Source organism: Aythya marila (assembly GCF_965140915.1).
Source record: "Aythya marila genome assembly, chromosome: 3".
Classification (NCBI taxonomy): domain Eukaryota; kingdom Metazoa; phylum Chordata; class Aves; order Anseriformes; family Anatidae; genus Aythya; species Aythya marila.
Window position 1 is genome coordinate 88,847,276 of NC_139044.1, and position 19,783 is coordinate 88,867,058.

Genomic DNA, 19,783 nt, shown 5'->3' on the forward strand with positions numbered 1-19,783 from the left:
GGAAGATGAAAAATAAGGTGAGTGGAGGGACAGCATCTTGGAGGTGCTATCCGTACGGTCATTTCTTAGGACTAGGCCAAAGCAAACCTCACCTTCCCTAAGTATAAAATAGCCATTGCTATTTTGAGATAAGTATCAACAGCACTTGAGTAATCAACAATGCTCACTACAGATTGTGAACAAAAATGTTTCTTATTAAGTTCTCAGCACAGAGTTCCCAGAGGAAACTGAGATAAATCAAAGTTTATCAAGAATTTCAGTATTAACAGTGTTGTTATGGGTATAGTAATGAGCAGGAGCTTAATGCCTAAAAATAAAAGATACGTGCATTTTCATATGACTAGTAAAAGCCTAATGCCAAATTATTCAAGGCCTGTATTGTCATGCTCAGAGTATTTTTAGATTTTTTTTTTTTTTTTTTTTTTTAGAATTCTGATATTCTGCAAATAATCACATTGACTAAACCCAAAAATAACATGAGCTCTTGCACATGGTCCTGTTAATATACTGATGTCTGTATACCAGTACTTAGCTGCTAGAGATTACAGACTGTTCTTTGTCTTGAAGTGTATTAAATCATTCCAAGCTTTAAAATGATTTTGTGACATGAAAAATATTCACTAGAGATGAGGCTGCAGTCAGCAAACTCTGTATGCTTATGACTAAAATCCAGCTGATACTCAGGTCTCCAACTGAAAAATCCAGGGCATGGACCATAATGCTGATGCAAAATTAGAATACTATTTTTAAATATTTGGTCATTTGTCTCCATCTCTAAAAATGTTTTATGGCACATTGATTAAAAACTGCAAAGAGATAAACACAGAAGTGCTGGAGACAAAAATCTTTCACAATTAACTGAAAATAAATGAAAATCAGCATAATGCAAAAAGCACCAGGGAGCTTCACTGTAAGAAAGCCTGTGAACTATTTTTAGAAAGGAAAACTAAAATCCAAGAGGCAAGGTGGGGGAAGGAAATTATATTTCTTTATGACATCTTTAAACATCAAAGCCTCACTGTAGACACAGATGTATCAGCACAAACATCTTTTTGTAAGGTACAGCTTTACTCAAAGGGAGAAATGCCTGAGAGCTTTGCTAGAGCAAGCTACATTTCACAAAGTGTTAAACCACAAAGGCAACCACAGAAGTTCTGATTTATTACAGTTTTTTTCAGCCTGCTGATAAATGCCTTATGAAGCACTTGGCACCAGTGCTTCAGCTGGAGATATAAGCATTTGACAGAGACACTTGAATCCTCTCAGCCCAATCAGGAAAACTGATAAATTATCTTTCAATCTCTACTTCTACAATACAACACATGGGAGCAATGGTTTATCATCAGCTGCATGCGTTATATACTGTACCTTTCATTGAATCCTGCATGGCTGCATATAGCACTGCTGAGTATATACCCATATACACTCTCGATTTCTAAGAAACTTAGTGTGTTAATTTTGCAACTGTATTTTTGTTTTAAGGCTATTCTAACTAGAATTTGTATCAAATACAGGTCTTGTTAGAGGCTTAGATCTGCAGCCTCCTTATTGGTTCATAGTATTACCTTGTACTAAATTTTGGGAACTACCCCTGATAAAAAATGTCCAAGAAAAAATGGAGCAACATTACAAAGATTGCAAAGGCTTTAGAAGTCAACACGTTTGGCAAAGAAAAAAAGAAAAAACTCTTGTATGAGTCCCCCACAATCTGGCATCACTTAGGGCTGTATTTTACTAATATACCAGAAAATTGAATAACCTCTGACAGAATCTGCATCCAGTTTTTTGAATGAGGGCATAGGGATGTGTCCAGGTAAATTGCTTGTGCTGAATCTAGAAATCTAATACCAGAATAACCTTGCGATATCTGTGACAGTATATGTTCTAATCTTTGTTATCTTAACCAATAAGGAAAATGAAAAGTAGTTTTGGCACCCCTATCAGATGAAAATAAAGTGGAATTCTATATAGAAGTATTTAGTTCAAGTAAAATTGCTTAGATAGCGTACTTTTTTTGTTGTTGTTGTTGATTTAAAACAGAACAACAGAATTGTTGTTGTTCATGGGGTAGATTAAAACTTTAAATTGAAGGTGCAGTTTCAGGATTTGCTTAAACTAACTGCAAGCTGCTGAGAGCAGCAGTTCTGTGGTGCCCCTCCATGCTCCTCCCCAGCTTTTTGCTCCTTTTCCACTGTGATTGATGGAGATCACATAGCTACTGGGATCAGCCACTGGCCTCATGGACCAGAGAGGCTGATACTGGTGTGCAGAAAGTAACATGAGGCCAAGCGTAGGAAAGAAACATTAAAAAGATGAACTCCAAATTTTATTTTCTTTGAAATAATCTTGGCTGGACAGATTTCTCCTTTAAAAGGAAGACAGAAGGGAAAAAGTTAACACTAAGCTGAACTGAAACTTTTTTTTTTTTTTTTAAATTAAGGAAAGTTTTTCAAGTAAGAAAACTGCCTTGTTCATCCAGTGCTTCTGTAAGTTGCTTATTGCTTGTCTGAAATTTCATCCCGAATTCTGAAGCACATAGAGAGTGCGGATACAAAAAAAAAAAAAAAAAGGCAGAAAAAGTACACTCCTACTGTGGACCAATGCCTGTGTATTCCACATCTCCCAAAGGCTCCTGCCCTTTATCTCTAAGTGCTTTTTGGCAAGATCAACATTGCTGGGGGAAAAAAAAGGAAAAGGAACAGTCTGCTTCAGCCAACATTGTCTTACTAATTCAGATGGTAAGACACTGCCACATGAAGTGCTCTGCTCTCTGGGGAATACGCTAAAGATCAAAAAATTCAGATTTGCTACAGTCATTGGTATAATTAAAATAGTTTTGCTGCTCTCTGTTCCCTCACAATCTGCTTTCAATGTAAGTACTATACATTTTTTAAATAAATTCTTCCCCTTTGCCATATATCTGTCATTATTTCTGCTCTTCCGATTCTTCATTTGTAGAAAATTGCATGTTAAATTAGGATTTGAGATTAGTACAGCAATTAAAACCAATTAATGTCTGAATTGTAGATCTTTATTTTTTTAACAAAGATGTTGGCATGTATCTTGTAAATTATCAGGTACAAACAAGCCCATATACCCAGGAAAAGACATTCACATGTTTTCATTCTTTAAAAGAGGCATTGTCCTATTATTTTTCGTAGTAAGATGTCCCAGTTTTCTCCTTAGTTATGAAAAGAAATAATTGGTGTTTACGTGGTAGGTACAGATCCAATTTGTTCTTTCAATAGTACTCCTTGTATTAGCCTTCTTTTTAATTTCTAAAATTAAGTTTTCAAGTTTCTGTAATAAATACAAAATATATGACTTCAGTACCTTTAGCCAGAATTGGAAATACAAAGACTGTATCACTGATCTACTACTTTGAAAGACCTGAAGAAAGCATTAAAATTCGTACTAAATTCAGGCTCCCACACTCAGGAAGTAAATTCCAGTGACAAGGCCCTTTTCTTGAAAATACCCTGCAACCAAAATACCAGACATTTCAATCTTAGCATTGTTGGCTCAAAGAGCTCAAGCGCCCTCAAATTAATACACAATATTGGAAGGAAGAGGTGTTTTTTCTTACATAATTGTCTAATATTCTAACATAAGTATCTAAGTACAGATAAAAGCTGGTTAGCATAATGGTAACTACTGCCATCAAACACGGGTGCCATCTCATTGCCACTTATTAAATCACATTGCCAATATTAAACTGTATTACTATAAAAGTGTTTGATGAAAACTTTTGAAAACTGGTAAGTTGCAACTATTCAATCTATATCATATTTAAGAAATATGTACACCAGTTCTTAATATATGTCTTAATATTATTTTTTCAAGACAATTGCTGAATCTGGACCCACTGGCCAAAACAACTCATAAGCAAAACTAATCAGAAGTCATGCGCATGTAAGATGCTCACTGACTGCTAAATTCAAATGCAAGGCACTGGGTATTTTGTTGAATAGACAGAGGCAGAGAGCAGACTGCAAAGTCACCCAGAGGTAGGTGCCTTTGGGAGTAAAGTGCTAGTTAAAAGAAGGCTTCTAGGAGTAAGCACAGAAACTGCCTCACTAGATGCCAGTGGTGTTCAGGAAATGCAATTCCATATGCATTCCACAGATGCATTTTTTGCAATTATAAAGGTTAGCATCAAAACCAAACCAAACACATGTATAAACGTTCTTTCATCATCTATTTCTGTTCTTAGCTGGGAATGTACCGGCAGAAGCAGTAACATTATTTCTGTATCTTGTAGCTAGACATCAGGAAGGGGGGAAACACTTTCTCTGAAACATCGCCCAACCCACAGTCGCAGATCTTTCAGCAGCAATAAATGAAAACATTGCTGATGGAGCTGAGTAGTCCAAATACAGTCAAAATCCAAGCTCTTTTTCAGTATCTTAGACCAAAAGTAGAAGAATTCCTAACAAAAGTCGTAAGAGTAATCCCAACTGCTCTAATTTTGAGATCATTTTAACAGCCAGCTCTGACAATCGTGTCAGTAAATGAATATGAGCTATCAAACCAAATGAGCTACAAGATAAGAAAACAAAATGACTGTGCCATTAGGATTTCCTAATCATAAACAACAGATGTCCGTTTCAAAAACACTCTGAAATTCAGCTGAAACCAACTTGCTACATCTCTTATTAGCTCTGTACAGAAATTTCAGAGCAGAAAAAGTGGCCCACAAGCAAGCCAGACAAGTGAGAACAACTGGCATCTTTAGAGAAGGACAGTGAAACTATTTCAGCATCTTGCTGTTTACTCTAAAGCTACTGAGGAGCAACAACAGCCTAAAAGGCCTGATGCCAGAAGCTCTGAGTATTGCTGGCAGACCTGAAGGTGTTGCTATCAGCACAGAGCCCTCCACCACTTCTGTCCGCAAGCTTTACACCGAACTGGAATAAGTGGCGTAGACAGTACGTATTAGACTCCAGCTTAAAAAATGTGACTTTAGCTAACAAAATGTGACTCCATAATGTACTTATTGAAATAAAATTAAAACATAATAAAATTGGTGTTACTATGATTATGTAATTAGATTGCCTACATAACTGTAGGGTTAATTTCTTTAGGATTCAGAGGTTCAGTTATACTACTTTAGTCCAGAGTAACTTCTAATAATGTCTGTGTAAGAACTGCAATACAAAACTCACAGTTTCTGAATTTAAAAGTCACTTTTTAACTCTGAAAAGATTAAAAGATTAGTCACTTACACAAAACATCAGAAGTTACCCACATCCCACCACAACACATATCATGTGTTGTGATATCCCTTCCCAAAAGAGATAAAGAAATAGAACCAAAATTCAGCATAAATAGATATAATCGATTCCCCAAGCTGACACTGCATTGTAAATTATTTACAACATATAAATAGGTGCAACACTACTCCAGGTCCACTGAAAAAAATCAAAATGGCATCACACAAGAAAAATGGCACAGCATAGCTTTCTATTACCCACACTACGACTGAATGAATGAAATGCAAGAGGAGATGTGCCAAGTTACTTGATACTTGCTAGTCAGCTTAATCAGATACTCTCAGTTTCCTGCAGGATGGAAAACAAACACTGTTCTGCTACTTACTGCACACCACGTCTACTAACATATTTTCTGAGGCAGAACGATCCTAAAAACCTCTGAGCATCTAATAACACAAGTGTTCTGGAACTACACAATCTGCCATACTGTAAGAGAAGAGGATTTAAATAAAATAATATATTACAAGATATTGGACATGGGTATCTGAGATAAAGTAAATTATAAAATTATGATGACAGGTATTCCTGCTTCACTGAAAACCTATAAAGTCAAATACTCATTTTGTGCTCCTAACTGCCATATGCCCTTATTTAAAAAACAAACAAACAAAAAAAAACACCTCAAGTTCAGGAGACTATCAGAAATACTTTAGATACATACTTCAAAACTTGTTTCTCTGAAGTCTTAATAACAAAAAGCTATTATGTGTTTGGTATTTGGAATAAGAAAGCAAATTATTTTCTCAATTATAACACACTTCTCTGTGAGGAAAGGTTTAAAAAAAAAGCAATAGCAATGCTATTGCCCTTAAGAACTACAATCTAACATAAATTCTACAATGCTTTAATGTTGCTGAAAATATTTTAGCCCCCCCCCCCCCTTTTTTTTTTTTGTTTGGAGAGATACATGTAAAGAGGTACAATTTACTTCCACAGCAGGCTGACAGAAAATATCATGTTGTACCTTATTAACATTAATAACGTGATATTATTTTTTAGCCTAACTATATTCAAACCTTAGCACTGACTACAATGGTACTTGGTTATCATTTCAGATTCATCCAGTTGAAGTTTTCATCCACTGGATACTCATTTTTAGGAGAAACTGGAAAAACTTTCTCTTTAGTTTTTCTTTAAAGTCTATAAACTGAAGAAAATAATGGGGTGGAAGATGAATGTGAGAATCCATAGACACTAACGAAACTAAAGCAACTGTCCTCCAGATTTACCATTTATTGAAGTTCTTTATCCCCTGGGCAAATTGGACTGAAAATAAAGAAAAACTACCAGTTTTTGTTTTCCTTATTTTTGTCTCCAAGAGTCATCCTCCCTTCCAAACAGCTGAACAGAAAAAGCAATCTGTTAGGTTCCTCTCCCAGCAAAAAAAAAAAAAAAAAAAAAAAAAAAAAAGTAAAAACAGAAGCATTCTTTCTTTCAAGAATATTTCCTTCCAATTTCTGGGAATTAAGACTTTATTGAGTAGTAGCTATCAATCGTTACATGACTTCCCCCATTTTCACTGTCCTCATTAATAATAATTTTTTAAAGAATTTGAATTAGTACTTAGGCTTACTAATAAAAGCAAGTAAAAATCCTCAACATTTTCAACCTCAACATCATGGCCAGAACCCTTCAAAAATATCAAATTCACAGAAATCATTTTCATTCACGGATTTTCCCCAAAGTAATATGATTTTAAAATAATGTCATTAATCTGTCCTCTTAAAATTTCTAGCTCTTTTCACTCCATTTTTTTGTCATTGATTTGCCTACATTTTCAGAAAAAATGTAAATCAGCTTACAATATACATTTATCTGATTGCACACTTAGCTCTACTTAGTTTCTTATTCCTCTACTCTTCTGTATTCTCACATTTCCCTCAAATTCTTGTCCTGAAATAAATCTGTAAAAATTTGTAAAATGAATAATAACATAAAATAAAATAAAAAAGCTTTCTTATTGACAAACTTTCAAAATAGTTTTACGAAAGACTCATATTTTGGCACTTAATTTTACCTGTTTGTCTTCCAAGGATGATCTTGAAAATACTAGGAAGACACTTATAAAAAATACAGCTCTCTCTGTGTCAAATAATTTTATCTAGTCATTTTTCCTTCAATAACAATCAAAGAATTTTAGAAGAGACACTGATTACTTTGTACAACTTCAAAGAATTATGCAAGTATACTAATTGAACATTTACAGTACCTAATATTTCCAAAAAAAAAACGTTAGATATTCTAAGTTTCTAGTTAGAGCCTAAGCGGTATTTCTTTAATCACTCTTGTCTCCCAGAGATCACTTTATTTTTTGCCTGGGTGTCTCTGATCCTCTCTCTTTCTTCTTCAATTACTCTGCCAACAAACCCCACTTTGGTTTTCCCAGGATCAAGCTGAAGGGGAATTCTAAGGGCTTGGATGTATTTTTTCCAACACAACCAGGTGACAGAATTCTTGCAACAGAGAATACCCAACCTGAAAACATGGGAATACAGTTAGTCCCCACATCATCACAAGAACATGCTGTACAGAAACAACAGTCCCATGACTCAGAGCACATCTCAACCACAAAGCTCTCAGAGGATTCTCTTTCTCTCCACTGTCCAAGGATGAGGAACTTGAAACTACATTCCTAAATGCATCTTACCATCTCCTCGTCTTAATGAGGTCTTAAATTCATGCAGTTCCATTATACCTTACTCTCTTGTACCCTCCTTTTTGTTTTTCATGCAATCTCTGCCCTTCATTCAATTGTCAGAAGAGCATGCTGCCTAGTTTCACCTCTACTATGAGTACCAGCCATTCTTTTGGTGCTCAAAGGCAAGATGTCAAATTCACTGAAAAAATATAATCATGAAAATACAGCATTTAAGGAAACTGTGACTCTCTCTTTTTTTCCATGCAAACAGCCAATTTCACTGAGGGAAGATTAGTAAGGTAAATACTTCCTGTCACGCCATGAAAGTTCTTTGTTTCCTTTGTTTTTATAAATCTTTATGTATAAACAGCAGAGTTTTCAGTATTAGAATTACAGTTTGAGAATAGGATATTCTCAATTAACTTTCTTCCTGGATACTTCCAGATTTCAGAAAAGGAAACTCCTGAATCAGACTGATTCCCAAAAACTATCACAGATGAAAATGCCTAAAAATGGACATGCTTATCTTTCTGTAGTGTCCTTTGATACACTGCTTAGTGTATCAGATTATTAATAGTATTTGGTCTGAGCTTCCTAATTAAAGACTCTAGGATGAAATTAGTATCTTACTCACTTTGTGTCTCTGATGAGAGGAGCACTTCCCAGTTTAAAGCAGATTTTTTCCCCTCCACAAGACGTCTGTCTCAAAGAAAAGCTTTCTGCCAGATCAAACCCTGCAGAATATGATACACTGATTTAGTTTACATAACACAGTTTTTTAAAAGCATGGGTAAACTTTTTAGCATGCTGGGTGACTTTCTAGAGGACAAAAAGTTATTTTGAAAACCAGTACTTTAAGTTACAGAAACTGACAAAATTCATTTTACCAATTGATTTAGATAATTTACTCTTCGTATTAAAGAAAGCCATTTACCTGACAAACCAAGACTGTCTCTGTTGATTTGTTTGAGATGATGAACAGCTGTTTTTATTAAAGGACACACAGCACCTTCAAGAGAGCACAGGTTAATATTTCTCATAAAATTCTACCAAATGAAAATGAAACAGAACAAACCATCATGACAGGTATAGTCATAGCAGGAATGTTTCTTTTAGTTTCTCTATCTTTAGGATATAGAAAATAGCAATAAACCAAATCACAAAACCTAAATGAGAGCAATAATAATTAATTTTACACTAATTTTCCAATAACATAGGCAAATATAAATTTGATTATGTTTTAATTCAACTGTTTAGGATTAAAGCGCACACGAATGACAGAACCAGAAGTTCTTACTATGAACCACAGTTCTTACTATGTTGTTTCCATCTACAATACTCTATAAAGTAGTCAGATCGGTTCTAAGGTTGTTGTTTTTTGTTTTTTGTTTTTTTTTTTTTTCTGATTATATTATTAGAAAAAATATTCTTGATTAAGAAGACATTACAATGAATCTGCAACAATATAGCATGAATGATTACTGTTGCAATAACCTGTTGTTACCTCAGTGAACATTCATTTCAAAATGTGGATTAACAAGAATACGATCATATCATATAATAAACAATGCAAGCAATATTTATACTTTGAAAATTAAGCAGCTTTACAGGGGATTAAGTCTGAACCAAAGTCTTTAGGTATACAAACATAATGTTCTAAAAATTGAAACATGGTAAATTCTAAGGCTATCTCTAGCCACATGCTTAGATCAAACAATGTATTATTATGCAGCATACAGTTTGCATACTTTTTTAAATATGTGCAGGAATACACACTTTTATGAAGCACATACAGACAAATATCCCTTTTGTGCATGGGTCAGAAATAGGGCTTTTTCTTTTTTTTAAAAAATAAAAAATAAAAATTTAAATAGCCCCACTAAACCTTAAGGAAACTGTCAAAAGGAAACCAGCAAGCAGGATTTGGCCCCTATGCTTATTAAGAGCTCCTTGTCGATCTGATGTGACTAAGGAAATGGCCAAGATATGTCAAAAGATACTGAGCAGTGAAGGTCAAGGGGCTTTCCAAAGTGTCAGTTCAATAAAAAAAGCAAGGAGAAGTGTCCTAGCATTAACCTGGAAATCATCTATATTTAAAGGTTTCCAAGGGCATATAGACAGGGTTGACACTTAAAATAGCTATATTTGTAATTTTAAAACATGTGAACTTTGTCATTCTTTCTGTAGTAATGCAGAGAGCACATTAGCCTTCAAAGGTTTTTGATTCTATTAAATGCATTACAGTATTTTATCTGGACTACAAATGGCTAATCAGAAACTACCAGTAAAAATGAAGCTAAATTGTATAATACAGATATAAAGAACTTTCCTATCAACTCGGTTAATGAAAGGCATCTCAATTACAAGTAATATGACTTCTAAGTTGATTTATTTTGAAGGCACTGAGACAATTTATTCTTTCCTTCCTTCATATATAAAAATGTATATATATACATGCATTTACGTATATATGCTTATACATAGTAACGTGTATGTTTGTGTACATACTTATATACAGTACATGCATATATACTTATATATGTATACACAAATAGATGCAAAGTTTCATGAGAAATAAGAAACATATGCATTGAAAACAACTGTAACTCCCATTATAAATTCCTTTTTCCCAAAAAAAAACCAACATGCTGAACTGTTAAGAATATTCATTCATTCTGAAATCTCTGAAACTGAAATCTTTCATCACTCTCAGTTTGTAGGGAGTGTGGAATTACATACTAACATAGCAATTTGAATACACCATTTACCATACCCATTAAAGGACAGAAAGAGGCTCACCTTAGATACTCTTTAATCTGCAGACCTGGGATTTCAATCATTTATAAAGATTATTAAACTATAGATTTGTATCTATACCCACTATAGAGCAACAAATTGGTTATAGTAGATTTACAGAGGCATAGCTACAAGAAATATGTTGGTGTAAAAAAAATAAATAAGAAAAGCCTCTTATGGCTGAAGGCACAATAGCTTGTCATGCATAGAGCAACAAACATCTTAATGTATTTCTTTTTTTAATTAACGCAAAGAATATGGACAGACTCATTTTTCCATTGAATTACTTTACAGTTCTTATAAAAAGAGCAGCCAGATACAACCTGTTGTAGATTTTACCTTGAACTGCTATAGTAAGAGATATAGAACCAGAGATTAAAAAACAACCTTTTTTTTTTTTTTTCCCAGCACTAACTTACAAGAGGGCTGAGCAACTAAGGACTGGGGTGTATTAGCTTATTCCCTCCAGCCACTTTCTTCCAACTCCAAATAAAGAATCAAGCCTTAATTTCTGTGTTATCCAGATGATAGCAATGATTCCTCACATGCCACAGACTGGACTGTGGACCTATTTTTATCGGTGGCATAACAGTCACAGCATAGACAGGCTATGTAAATGTTACTTATTTGGTTGGTTTCCATTTCCCTTTGAAAACTGAAAGGGTTACTACAATTATTCTCCTATCTTATGCTGTTGGTTCACTCCTTTAGTCCAATATTATTTTATCAGAGAGCTAAGACAAAATCATAAAATATTAAAAACCAAAAAGCTCTCCACATGAAGACTGATAACTTTAATTGCTATAGATTGATGAAAATTCTTTCTAGAGTTTATACAGTCAAAAAGTAAGTCTCTTCCAAGATTTTTAGTACTGCTGGCAGATCTTTAAATTCTCTTTGGCCTGAAACAAAGCTGCTCAACCCATGGATAGCTGAATTAGAGGATCTACACGAAGACATTCAGGAAAGGAAAAGTACACAACAAACCCTTACCCAGATGTAGAAACCACACACAGCAACCTGCCCCATTATAATACATCACTACAAAACTAGAGAAGAAAAACCAACAAGCTTACAATATAATAGGTTGCTCTACACGTGATAAAACTGAGTTTGTTTTGATTGAAGTCCACAATTCATACTAGAATGGTGATGTCAAAACTGAAGTTACCATACCTATAAATTAATGAGATCTCCTATTCATAGGAATAGGATCCATTAATCTTTGGAAATCAGTGAGCTGTACGTAGGTGGTTATTATTACAGAGTCAACCTAATTACTTCAATACACATATCGATGTGGATAAACCAGGTGTGTCACATATAACTATGATCTTCTGTCTCTCCACTGAGAATCTAGTAAGGAAAACTTTTATTTTTTAATAATAGAATTTTGTAAAAAAATATATTCTAAGTAGGGTGGTTGCATCTAGCCTTGCTTGCTGCAACATGCTAAATTGCGTCCTGAGTTCTTATAATGGTCAGATCACTTGTTGAAGCATTCTGCAGCTTCCATCTAGGTCCCGTGCTCAGTTTTCCTTTCCATGAAAACTCAGACCCATAAGACTCTGGTGCATGCTTCAGTCTCACTCTTACAGACATCTCTTGGGTGCACTTCCTGATTGGGAACTGTAGCTTCCAGTAAGCACTCTTGGCTTTTTTAGGACGTGGATGAACTGAAATGACCAGATTCACTTCCCAAATACCTATCTGCTACTTTGTAATTAAAGCACATGTTTAGGTGAAGTTTCAGTTGCTGTCTAACCCACTGATGTGTACATTATGAGGGCACCAAAGCTTCTATCAGAAAACACAACTGGATAAATTAATATGGCCCAGTAGCAAAAAAAAAAAAAAAAAAAAAAACAGCTGTTACATACACACGATATGTTGGATTCAAGCTTCAGGCAGAATTCCAAATTATCGAGGATTTATCTCACATTCTAACTGGATCAGGCTTCATAAAAATATAGGTAGAATGAACCTTTTCAGAGTGTGTGGCTGACTTGTTGGATATCATTGCTAACATTTGCAAGCCCACCTCACAGGTATATATACTGAAGATGAGGGTGCTATACTCAAATACTCTGTTGGACTGCTTTCAAACAGGGTCAAGGAATTTAGTCCCTCACATATCCATAGCCTCATGTGCAGAGCTACCAGAAAATGAAATATGTTTGTTTTTTTTTTCCTCTTTTTATACTGAAAGCCACTACATATTGCATTACAATATAGGTATTAATTAAGCCAAAGATAGAAAGAGGAATAAAGGAGACTGAATCTACAAATTTGTTGATATAGGAAAGAAATCAAGTCCAAGCCCAATGATTATTTAGACAGTTATGTAAACAATTAATTGCTTTGTTAGAGATTAAGAAATTCTTACAAAGTTCAGGTACTAGGAGTATGGTGTACCTGCCTCATGCTCACAGTAGACCTTGGAGAACTGGATTCTCCCATGAGGAACAGGTGGTAGGGGTAAAAACAGGACGTTGTACTCAAAGTGTATATCTTGGCTACAGGATATTTTATTTTATTTTTATTTTTCAGGGAAAGGGAGGGAAAGAGAAAAAAAAAAAAAAAACAAACACACAACTGTAAGCTAATCTAGTCTACAAGCTTCACTCTGGGAGAATATGTGTAGTCTCTCTTATGTACTATTACTCACTAACTGAAATGGCTCTCCATAGTGTGCAGGCTTTCATGAATCACATCCTTACAGACAGCCAAAGTTCCTTCTTCGCTGCCCAAGAAGGCTTACATTTTACCTACATGTTAAGAAATCCAAGAGTGCAATAGTCATTTAAACACTGCAGTGCTGACAGCAGTTTGTGGATCCAACCTTAAACGTTCAGGGTTAGAATTTAAACACTCCTAGTATTAAGACTATGAATGTATTTTATATGAGAGTGACTACAGAGCCTTTATCTTGATTTTGAGAATCATCTAGCTGTATTAAAGGATGAAAACTGAAACTGATTTGCATGCTTGAAACCACTCACTGTATTTGGGTTAAAGTGCCTATCTGAACTCATGATCTAGAGCCAATACTTTTCACAACTCATTCCATGTCAAAAGGCAATGGAAATTCACCATGACTGACAGTCCCAAGACTTTATTTATGCTACATTTTTCATGGGTTAGCAAGTGACTTTGAAAAGGATTGATTGTTAAAGAAAGTTGAAAAAGCAACAATGATCTGGGAATGAGACAAGAGTATTAGTATTCTTAACATGGAGCAGTTAGGAATGATCAGATTAGAACTTCATCTGTCACTAAAGAAGGAGCTCATGTCCATGCTCCAAAGCCAAATGCCCCTAACAATACAGCATAAGTTTACAATGTGAAAATATTCTTGAAGTCAGATTGAAAACTGGACTGGGGAGAACTCCTGAATCCTCTCCATCAGATTTACTACATTCTGTCATTAGAAGTAAGTGCTTCCTTCTGATGAACCATCAGAATACCAAAACTTCTTAACAAGTGAGAACTTCAAGAAACGCTTGATGTGAATCTAATGGTTATTGGCCTAAAGCGGACTGGTTCAAGAAAGCTCACTCTGATATTTTTTCTAATACCAGTATTTATTTAATTCAGTATTGACTTGATGAATAAATCCCAAAGTACATTCAGAATGCCAGCTCAGAAAGTTCTTTCCTATGTGTACATGGAAGTTAAACCTTTCTCTTGCACAAGAGATTTCCTTCTGTATATATACACCCCCCCACACCCCTCCCCTTCAAATCAAGGTTAATTTACAGTTTTCCCTGCATTTGAAGCCCATTCTCAGTCAGAACTCACCTGACTCAAACAGATCAGGTGAGATTTTTTAGGATGCAAATGCAATATACCAATATCCTATCTAAATGAGTTTTTGCTGGAAAAACGTTTGTATTAGCCCAGTGTGAAATAAACGCTATGCATATGTTGAAGGGAAGAACCTGGGCAGATCCTGAAGGACAGAAGCAGATCTATACAGAGCTGCTATTTGGGAGAGAACAAAGGCCCAAGGAAGAGGCAGTTAATAAAAGAAATAAATGGAATGGGGGAAGACCAGATACACTCTCTTCTTGAAATGTGCACACTTCCAATCTGTAACAGATTCATCTGCATACAAATTATCAAGCTACAGAACAAGACAATTTTGCAACACGGGATACTCAGTTCAGCAGGATGGGGCAGATTCAACAACAAGGTCTGCAAACGCACCCACATCACCTAGCACTTCACCCTTGCAGGGTCTGTTCTTTCTCAGCTCTTGCTGGTCTACAGCTTGTATTTCTGTTTTGGATGCTAACCGCCCTCTAGGATGCTAACTGTCTCTAGGAATGTCTCTTTCCTGTTGTCACCTTAAAGCTTCACTCTAAGTCTATTCTGTGCTGTTGGCAGACCTGTACATGCTGGCAGCTATCTGCTTGTTATTCCTCACCATCTGCTCATATCACCTCATACTGCAGAAGCCTCTCAATTGTACACAGTCAGTTGTTCTCAGGAAAGGTTCAATCTCTCCTCTTCCTCCCAGCGGTTCCACTTGACCCATATTTGATCAATTTGTAGCAACTAGGTTAGGGAACACTGCAACCTCCCTCCTGGCTGCCCAGACACAAACTTCTAAAGAAACATAATGTACAGTTCAGATGTACCGTTCACTACCAGTTCAGGTTACCTATCACAGTCTGTATGACAGGTGTACCTTTTCCTACATTTTTTTTCCCCATCTAATTAAAAGTGAGAGAAAATGCTTCCTGGCATTTTGTTTTAATATTTTCTTAAGTTATACATTTTTCCATTTACATTATTAGGGAAGTTTGTGCACTCACACCCTTCTAGCCCTTTAAAAAAATTCCCTTCCATAATCCACTATATAGAAATAACATAGAAAACAACCTATTTTGCTTCCTTTAGACAACCAAAGAGAATGATTGCACAGCTGTTATGTAAGGCTCACTCTCTAACAGGGGTTAAGAACAGTTCATCAGTGGAGCACTTAGCTTTGCTGCCCTAAAAATACAAGGCAAAAAAAGTATTTAACTTAAACTCAGATTCTTTACAACACATTACTCCTAACCCACACGTTACATTAATTATTTATTAAATATTACTTTTTTTTTTTTTTTTCCCCTGGAGTAATAAAAGGATTATTATACTAGTAATCGACTTTTTAAATTTCTTGGGCCCGAGTTTCAAAGGTGTTATGGAGATTTAAAGTTGTTGTGTATGTACAGATTCTATTATCTTCTGTTATCTGTGCCTATTATCTTCTTATCAGATTTCTGGAAAAACAGCACCACTAAAAATAAGTCTCATCTTATAAAAAAGGAACAATCAGTAACTCTTTCTAACTCTAGCAACAAGTATGTTTTCCCTCCTGATAATTGGAGAACAACTCTAGAAAATTAAGGTACATGTTAGGGCTTACCAATTCTAGAAAACTGACAATTCCTTATTTTATAAGCACACACGACGTGCCTTCAAGACAGAATTTACCACACTTGCGAGAGCCAAAGTTGAGTTTAAGTGCAACAGCTAGATAACACGTGGACAGCAAGAGAGAGAAGAAAACGGAGAAGTATGAGAGTAATTGCAGAAGATGAGTAACAGCTTTTACACTAAACAAATTCATTATATTCCCTTCCTCTGCCTGCTTAAGTGCAAGGTTCTGTCCTACTCTAGGCCTGTTAAACTTAAGACTTGGTTTGAAGATTAAGTTTAGGTTTAGGTTAGGCTAACGTGCATAGCTTGTTTAGGTTAATGTAATCACTGTTATAAAGCCACATGGTTTTGTTCACAGAAGTTTTGCAAGCCCTGATGCAGAACCTTAGTTTGCACAGTAAGTTGAAAAAGTACAAAATACAACTCCTAGAAACTACAACTACTTCTAAATGTGAATCTCCCAAGCACGTGAAAGACTGCTTTGGAATTGCTTCTAACTTAGACTTCTTCAAATAGAGGTTAAAAAAAAAAAAAAATCCTTTGTAATTTTGCCTGCTTGTACACTTTATTTTCTGTGTATTGTCATTATTTGTCTAAATGTTGATTACTGAGATTTATGCTTTTGGTCTGTGATGAGCAAGAAAAATGGAAGTACCTGTCTGGTCACTGACAGCCACACAAGTAGAAACAGGGAGGAGGAGGAAGACTGCCATACAAAGCCAAACTATGCAGGATCCAGTGTACTTCATCTCCCCCTGGACACATGTGAACAATCAGCTACAAATCTGAAACAGAAAATAATCACATTCAGAACAATCTCTTCTTCAAGAATTTCTTAACTGTAAAGAAAAAGAGTAAATCACTTGTTAAATGTAGTGTATAATTTATCTATTTTAAGGAGATACAAAAATAGACGGAAGTAAATTTAGAAATAAATGACAAAAATATTCCTTTAGTTCTCTACTAAGGTCCTAAATAACGTCAGAAATATTAACTGAGATATATTAGCTGTGAAGGCACTAATTATTTATTTCATTCGTGATGACCCATGTTATTTTTCTTCCAGTTTTCCAATCTCAAGCATGCCAGGTTAACTGGTCAGTGTCACACTGCTGATGCGGTCATCAAATTGAACACGGACAACGCATGATACTTTTTAAGTACAAGCAAACAAAAATGTAGCATTTCTCTTTATTGCAAAATACACTGCAAGCACTTGTACTGAGTTTACGGTTTAGACCTCACAGAAGTACAACCTGGCTTCAACTCTTGTCAGCACAATGATCAGCGTTCCTTCCAAGCCAACGGTAATTTAGAGAAACGTCAGAAACCAGCGAAGGACAGAAAACACTTTTCTAACCGCGTTTTCTCTCAGAGAAGCAAACCACGCAGCGACGATGCACTTTTAGCCGCTCTCGTCGCACGGCATCTCCCGCCGGCAGCTGCCCCCGGGGCAACTTTTCCAAGCGCCTCCCCAGCAGCGAGCGCCCCTCCGCAGGGCAGTCCCGCGGCGTGCCCTGCACCTGCCGCACCAGCAGGTAGCTCGCCCCACCGCGGGCTGCGCCCCCCGGCAGGAGCAGACACAGCTCCTCGCCTCGGCTCCCCGCCGTTTCCGAGAGCCTTCAGGGGGACGCGGCGACCCCGCTCCGCCTCGGCACAGCTCCGCCGCCCCGCTCCCCGGCCCGGAACCTGCCTGCGCCGCTCGGCCCCGGCCGGTGGCTCCCTCACGGGGCGCCGGGAACCCGCTAGGGCGCCGCCGGAGAAGGTGGCGCCGCCCGCTCCCCTCCCTCCCTCTTCTCTCCCTCCCCGGGGCCGCACCTACCGCGGCCGAGGGAGCCCTCTGCCGCCCCGGCCCCAGCCCCGGCCCCGGCCCCGGCCCCAGCCCCGGCCCCGCCAGGTGTGCCAGTGGCTGTCGCTCGCCCCGTCCCGCGGTGGCCGAGCCTGGAAGCCGCCCCCCATCCCGGGCACCCTCCCCCGGTGCCGGGCCCCCGTTAGAGCCCGCGCGGCGTCGGCCGCTCCCGCTGAGGGGAACGATGGGCGCTGACACTTGTAAGGGCAGCGAGGTGCCCGCGGTGAATAAAGGTGCCCGGTGTTGTGCCACGTTACGTCAGTTTGGCCGCCTGTGTAAATTACTACGAGTTTACTAGGACCGCTTGCGTCAGCGTACCGTCGCATGTACCTGTGGTCACCCCCAAGCATGCCCTATGCACCTACACAGCCACCAGCAGGTTCCTATTGCACAGGCTGATTACAGCACATCAAAACCATATCGTCTATATTCTATTTACATACTTAAATACAGACAAAATCAGTACTAAACTTAGCCAGCACTTCTAAAAAACACAGGAACACTGAAGTAAGCGCACGTACCTGAGGTGCTTGGGCAATTCCCTGCAAATAACGAGTGGCTTACCTTTATTTTTTATTCTAGTTTGTCCCCCCGAAGCACCGAGAACGCCTGTGCAGAGCTGCCGTGGTGCCGAGGAGTTGCTGGAGTGAGTCTCCAAAGAGTGGTGGAGGGGGATGCAGCTCTGTCCTTATTAGTCTCACACGGCGTGACCCTCCCACTCAGCACAGAATACACCGCAAGGAAGGACAAACAACCACCCAGACACACACTTTACATAATCATACTTCCACATCCAAAGTGCAATAACAGCGTAAGAAATGCTTTCTTTCTACCCCCTCCCGTCCATAAATTAATTTGCCAGTGTATGAGTGCGTGAATGAAAAGGTGTCTGGCTCTGAGTTGTAAAGGACTGATTATGTACATTAGCACACTGGCAGAAACTGGCTTTTATCACTTAAGTGTAAGCACACGTTATTAATTTTATATACTTTATCATAAATTTAAAAATCAGCCATCCAAGTAACCAAGAGAGTGTGACTATTTATGGCACTGATGCTGCAAAATGCAGCAGATTACTGGCATTTGTTTTGCCTTTTAAAATCTATCATTTACACATCAGAATGTTCTTGCACTGTAATATCATCTGTCTACGATAAAATGGTGACATTGAACACTGACACTGGCTCTCATTTGAATATGCTAAACTGCACTTTTCTTAGGATCTCTAAGTGTGCTTGTGGCAGTTTTCTGTATTGCATTTTACAGATGTAAACCAGAAGGACGGAGAGAAATAAAATGATGAGAAATACATACACAGAACACAGATTTAGTGCTTATTTAAACATATTTCATTTATATGTATTCAAGACATATTTCATCTTCTACTAGTGGAATCATTCTGACAGGGGAAAAAAAAAAGAGAGAAAGGTGATGACTGTTACATGAAAAATAGCTTAACATCAATTTAGCTCAACTGGTCTTGAGGTCAGAAAACTCTAAGAGTTAGTTTTCTGTTTTTCCTCCCAACATATTTTGACTAGTGCTTCAACCAAGACAACTAGACAGGATAACAAATCATGTGGAAAGATATGATTATCTTTTTGGTTTAAATTTCAAAACAGTTGTTGTTCTTCCCAACTTAGTATCACAAGAAAAAGATGAAATTGCAGTTTATGTATGTCTGGTAGGGTGTTTTAATCCACAACTTTGCCACAAACTTGTACTGTAACTTTGTGCAAGTTACACTTTTCACTTGCTTGCACTGTAAATTACAGAAAGTAAAGCTTCCCTACC

General features: G+C 37.1%; 1 protein-coding gene across 2 annotated transcripts in view; it reads right to left on the minus strand.

Annotated features, from left to right (window-relative positions):
* Positions 1-18,632, minus strand: part of COL19A1 (collagen type XIX alpha 1 chain) — a 206,870-nt gene extending 188,238 nt beyond the window's left edge. The window contains exons 1-4 of one of the 2 annotated variants that reach the window (XM_082756375.1): positions 18,554-18,632; positions 16,796-16,925; positions 8,846-8,920; positions 8,546-8,645 (exon numbers count right to left, since the gene is read on the minus strand). In XM_082756375.1, coding sequence (XP_082612501.1) covers positions 8,546-8,645; positions 8,846-8,920; positions 16,796-16,889 — 269 coding nt within the window. In that variant the 5' untranslated portion in view covers positions 16,890-16,925; positions 18,554-18,632. Of the gene's footprint in view, positions 1-8,545; positions 8,646-8,845; positions 8,921-16,795; positions 16,926-17,396; positions 17,863-18,553 lie in introns of those variants that run through there. The other variant, XM_082756374.1, reaches the window with a different exon arrangement.
* Between the last annotated feature and the right edge of the window lie 1,151 nt (positions 18,633-19,783).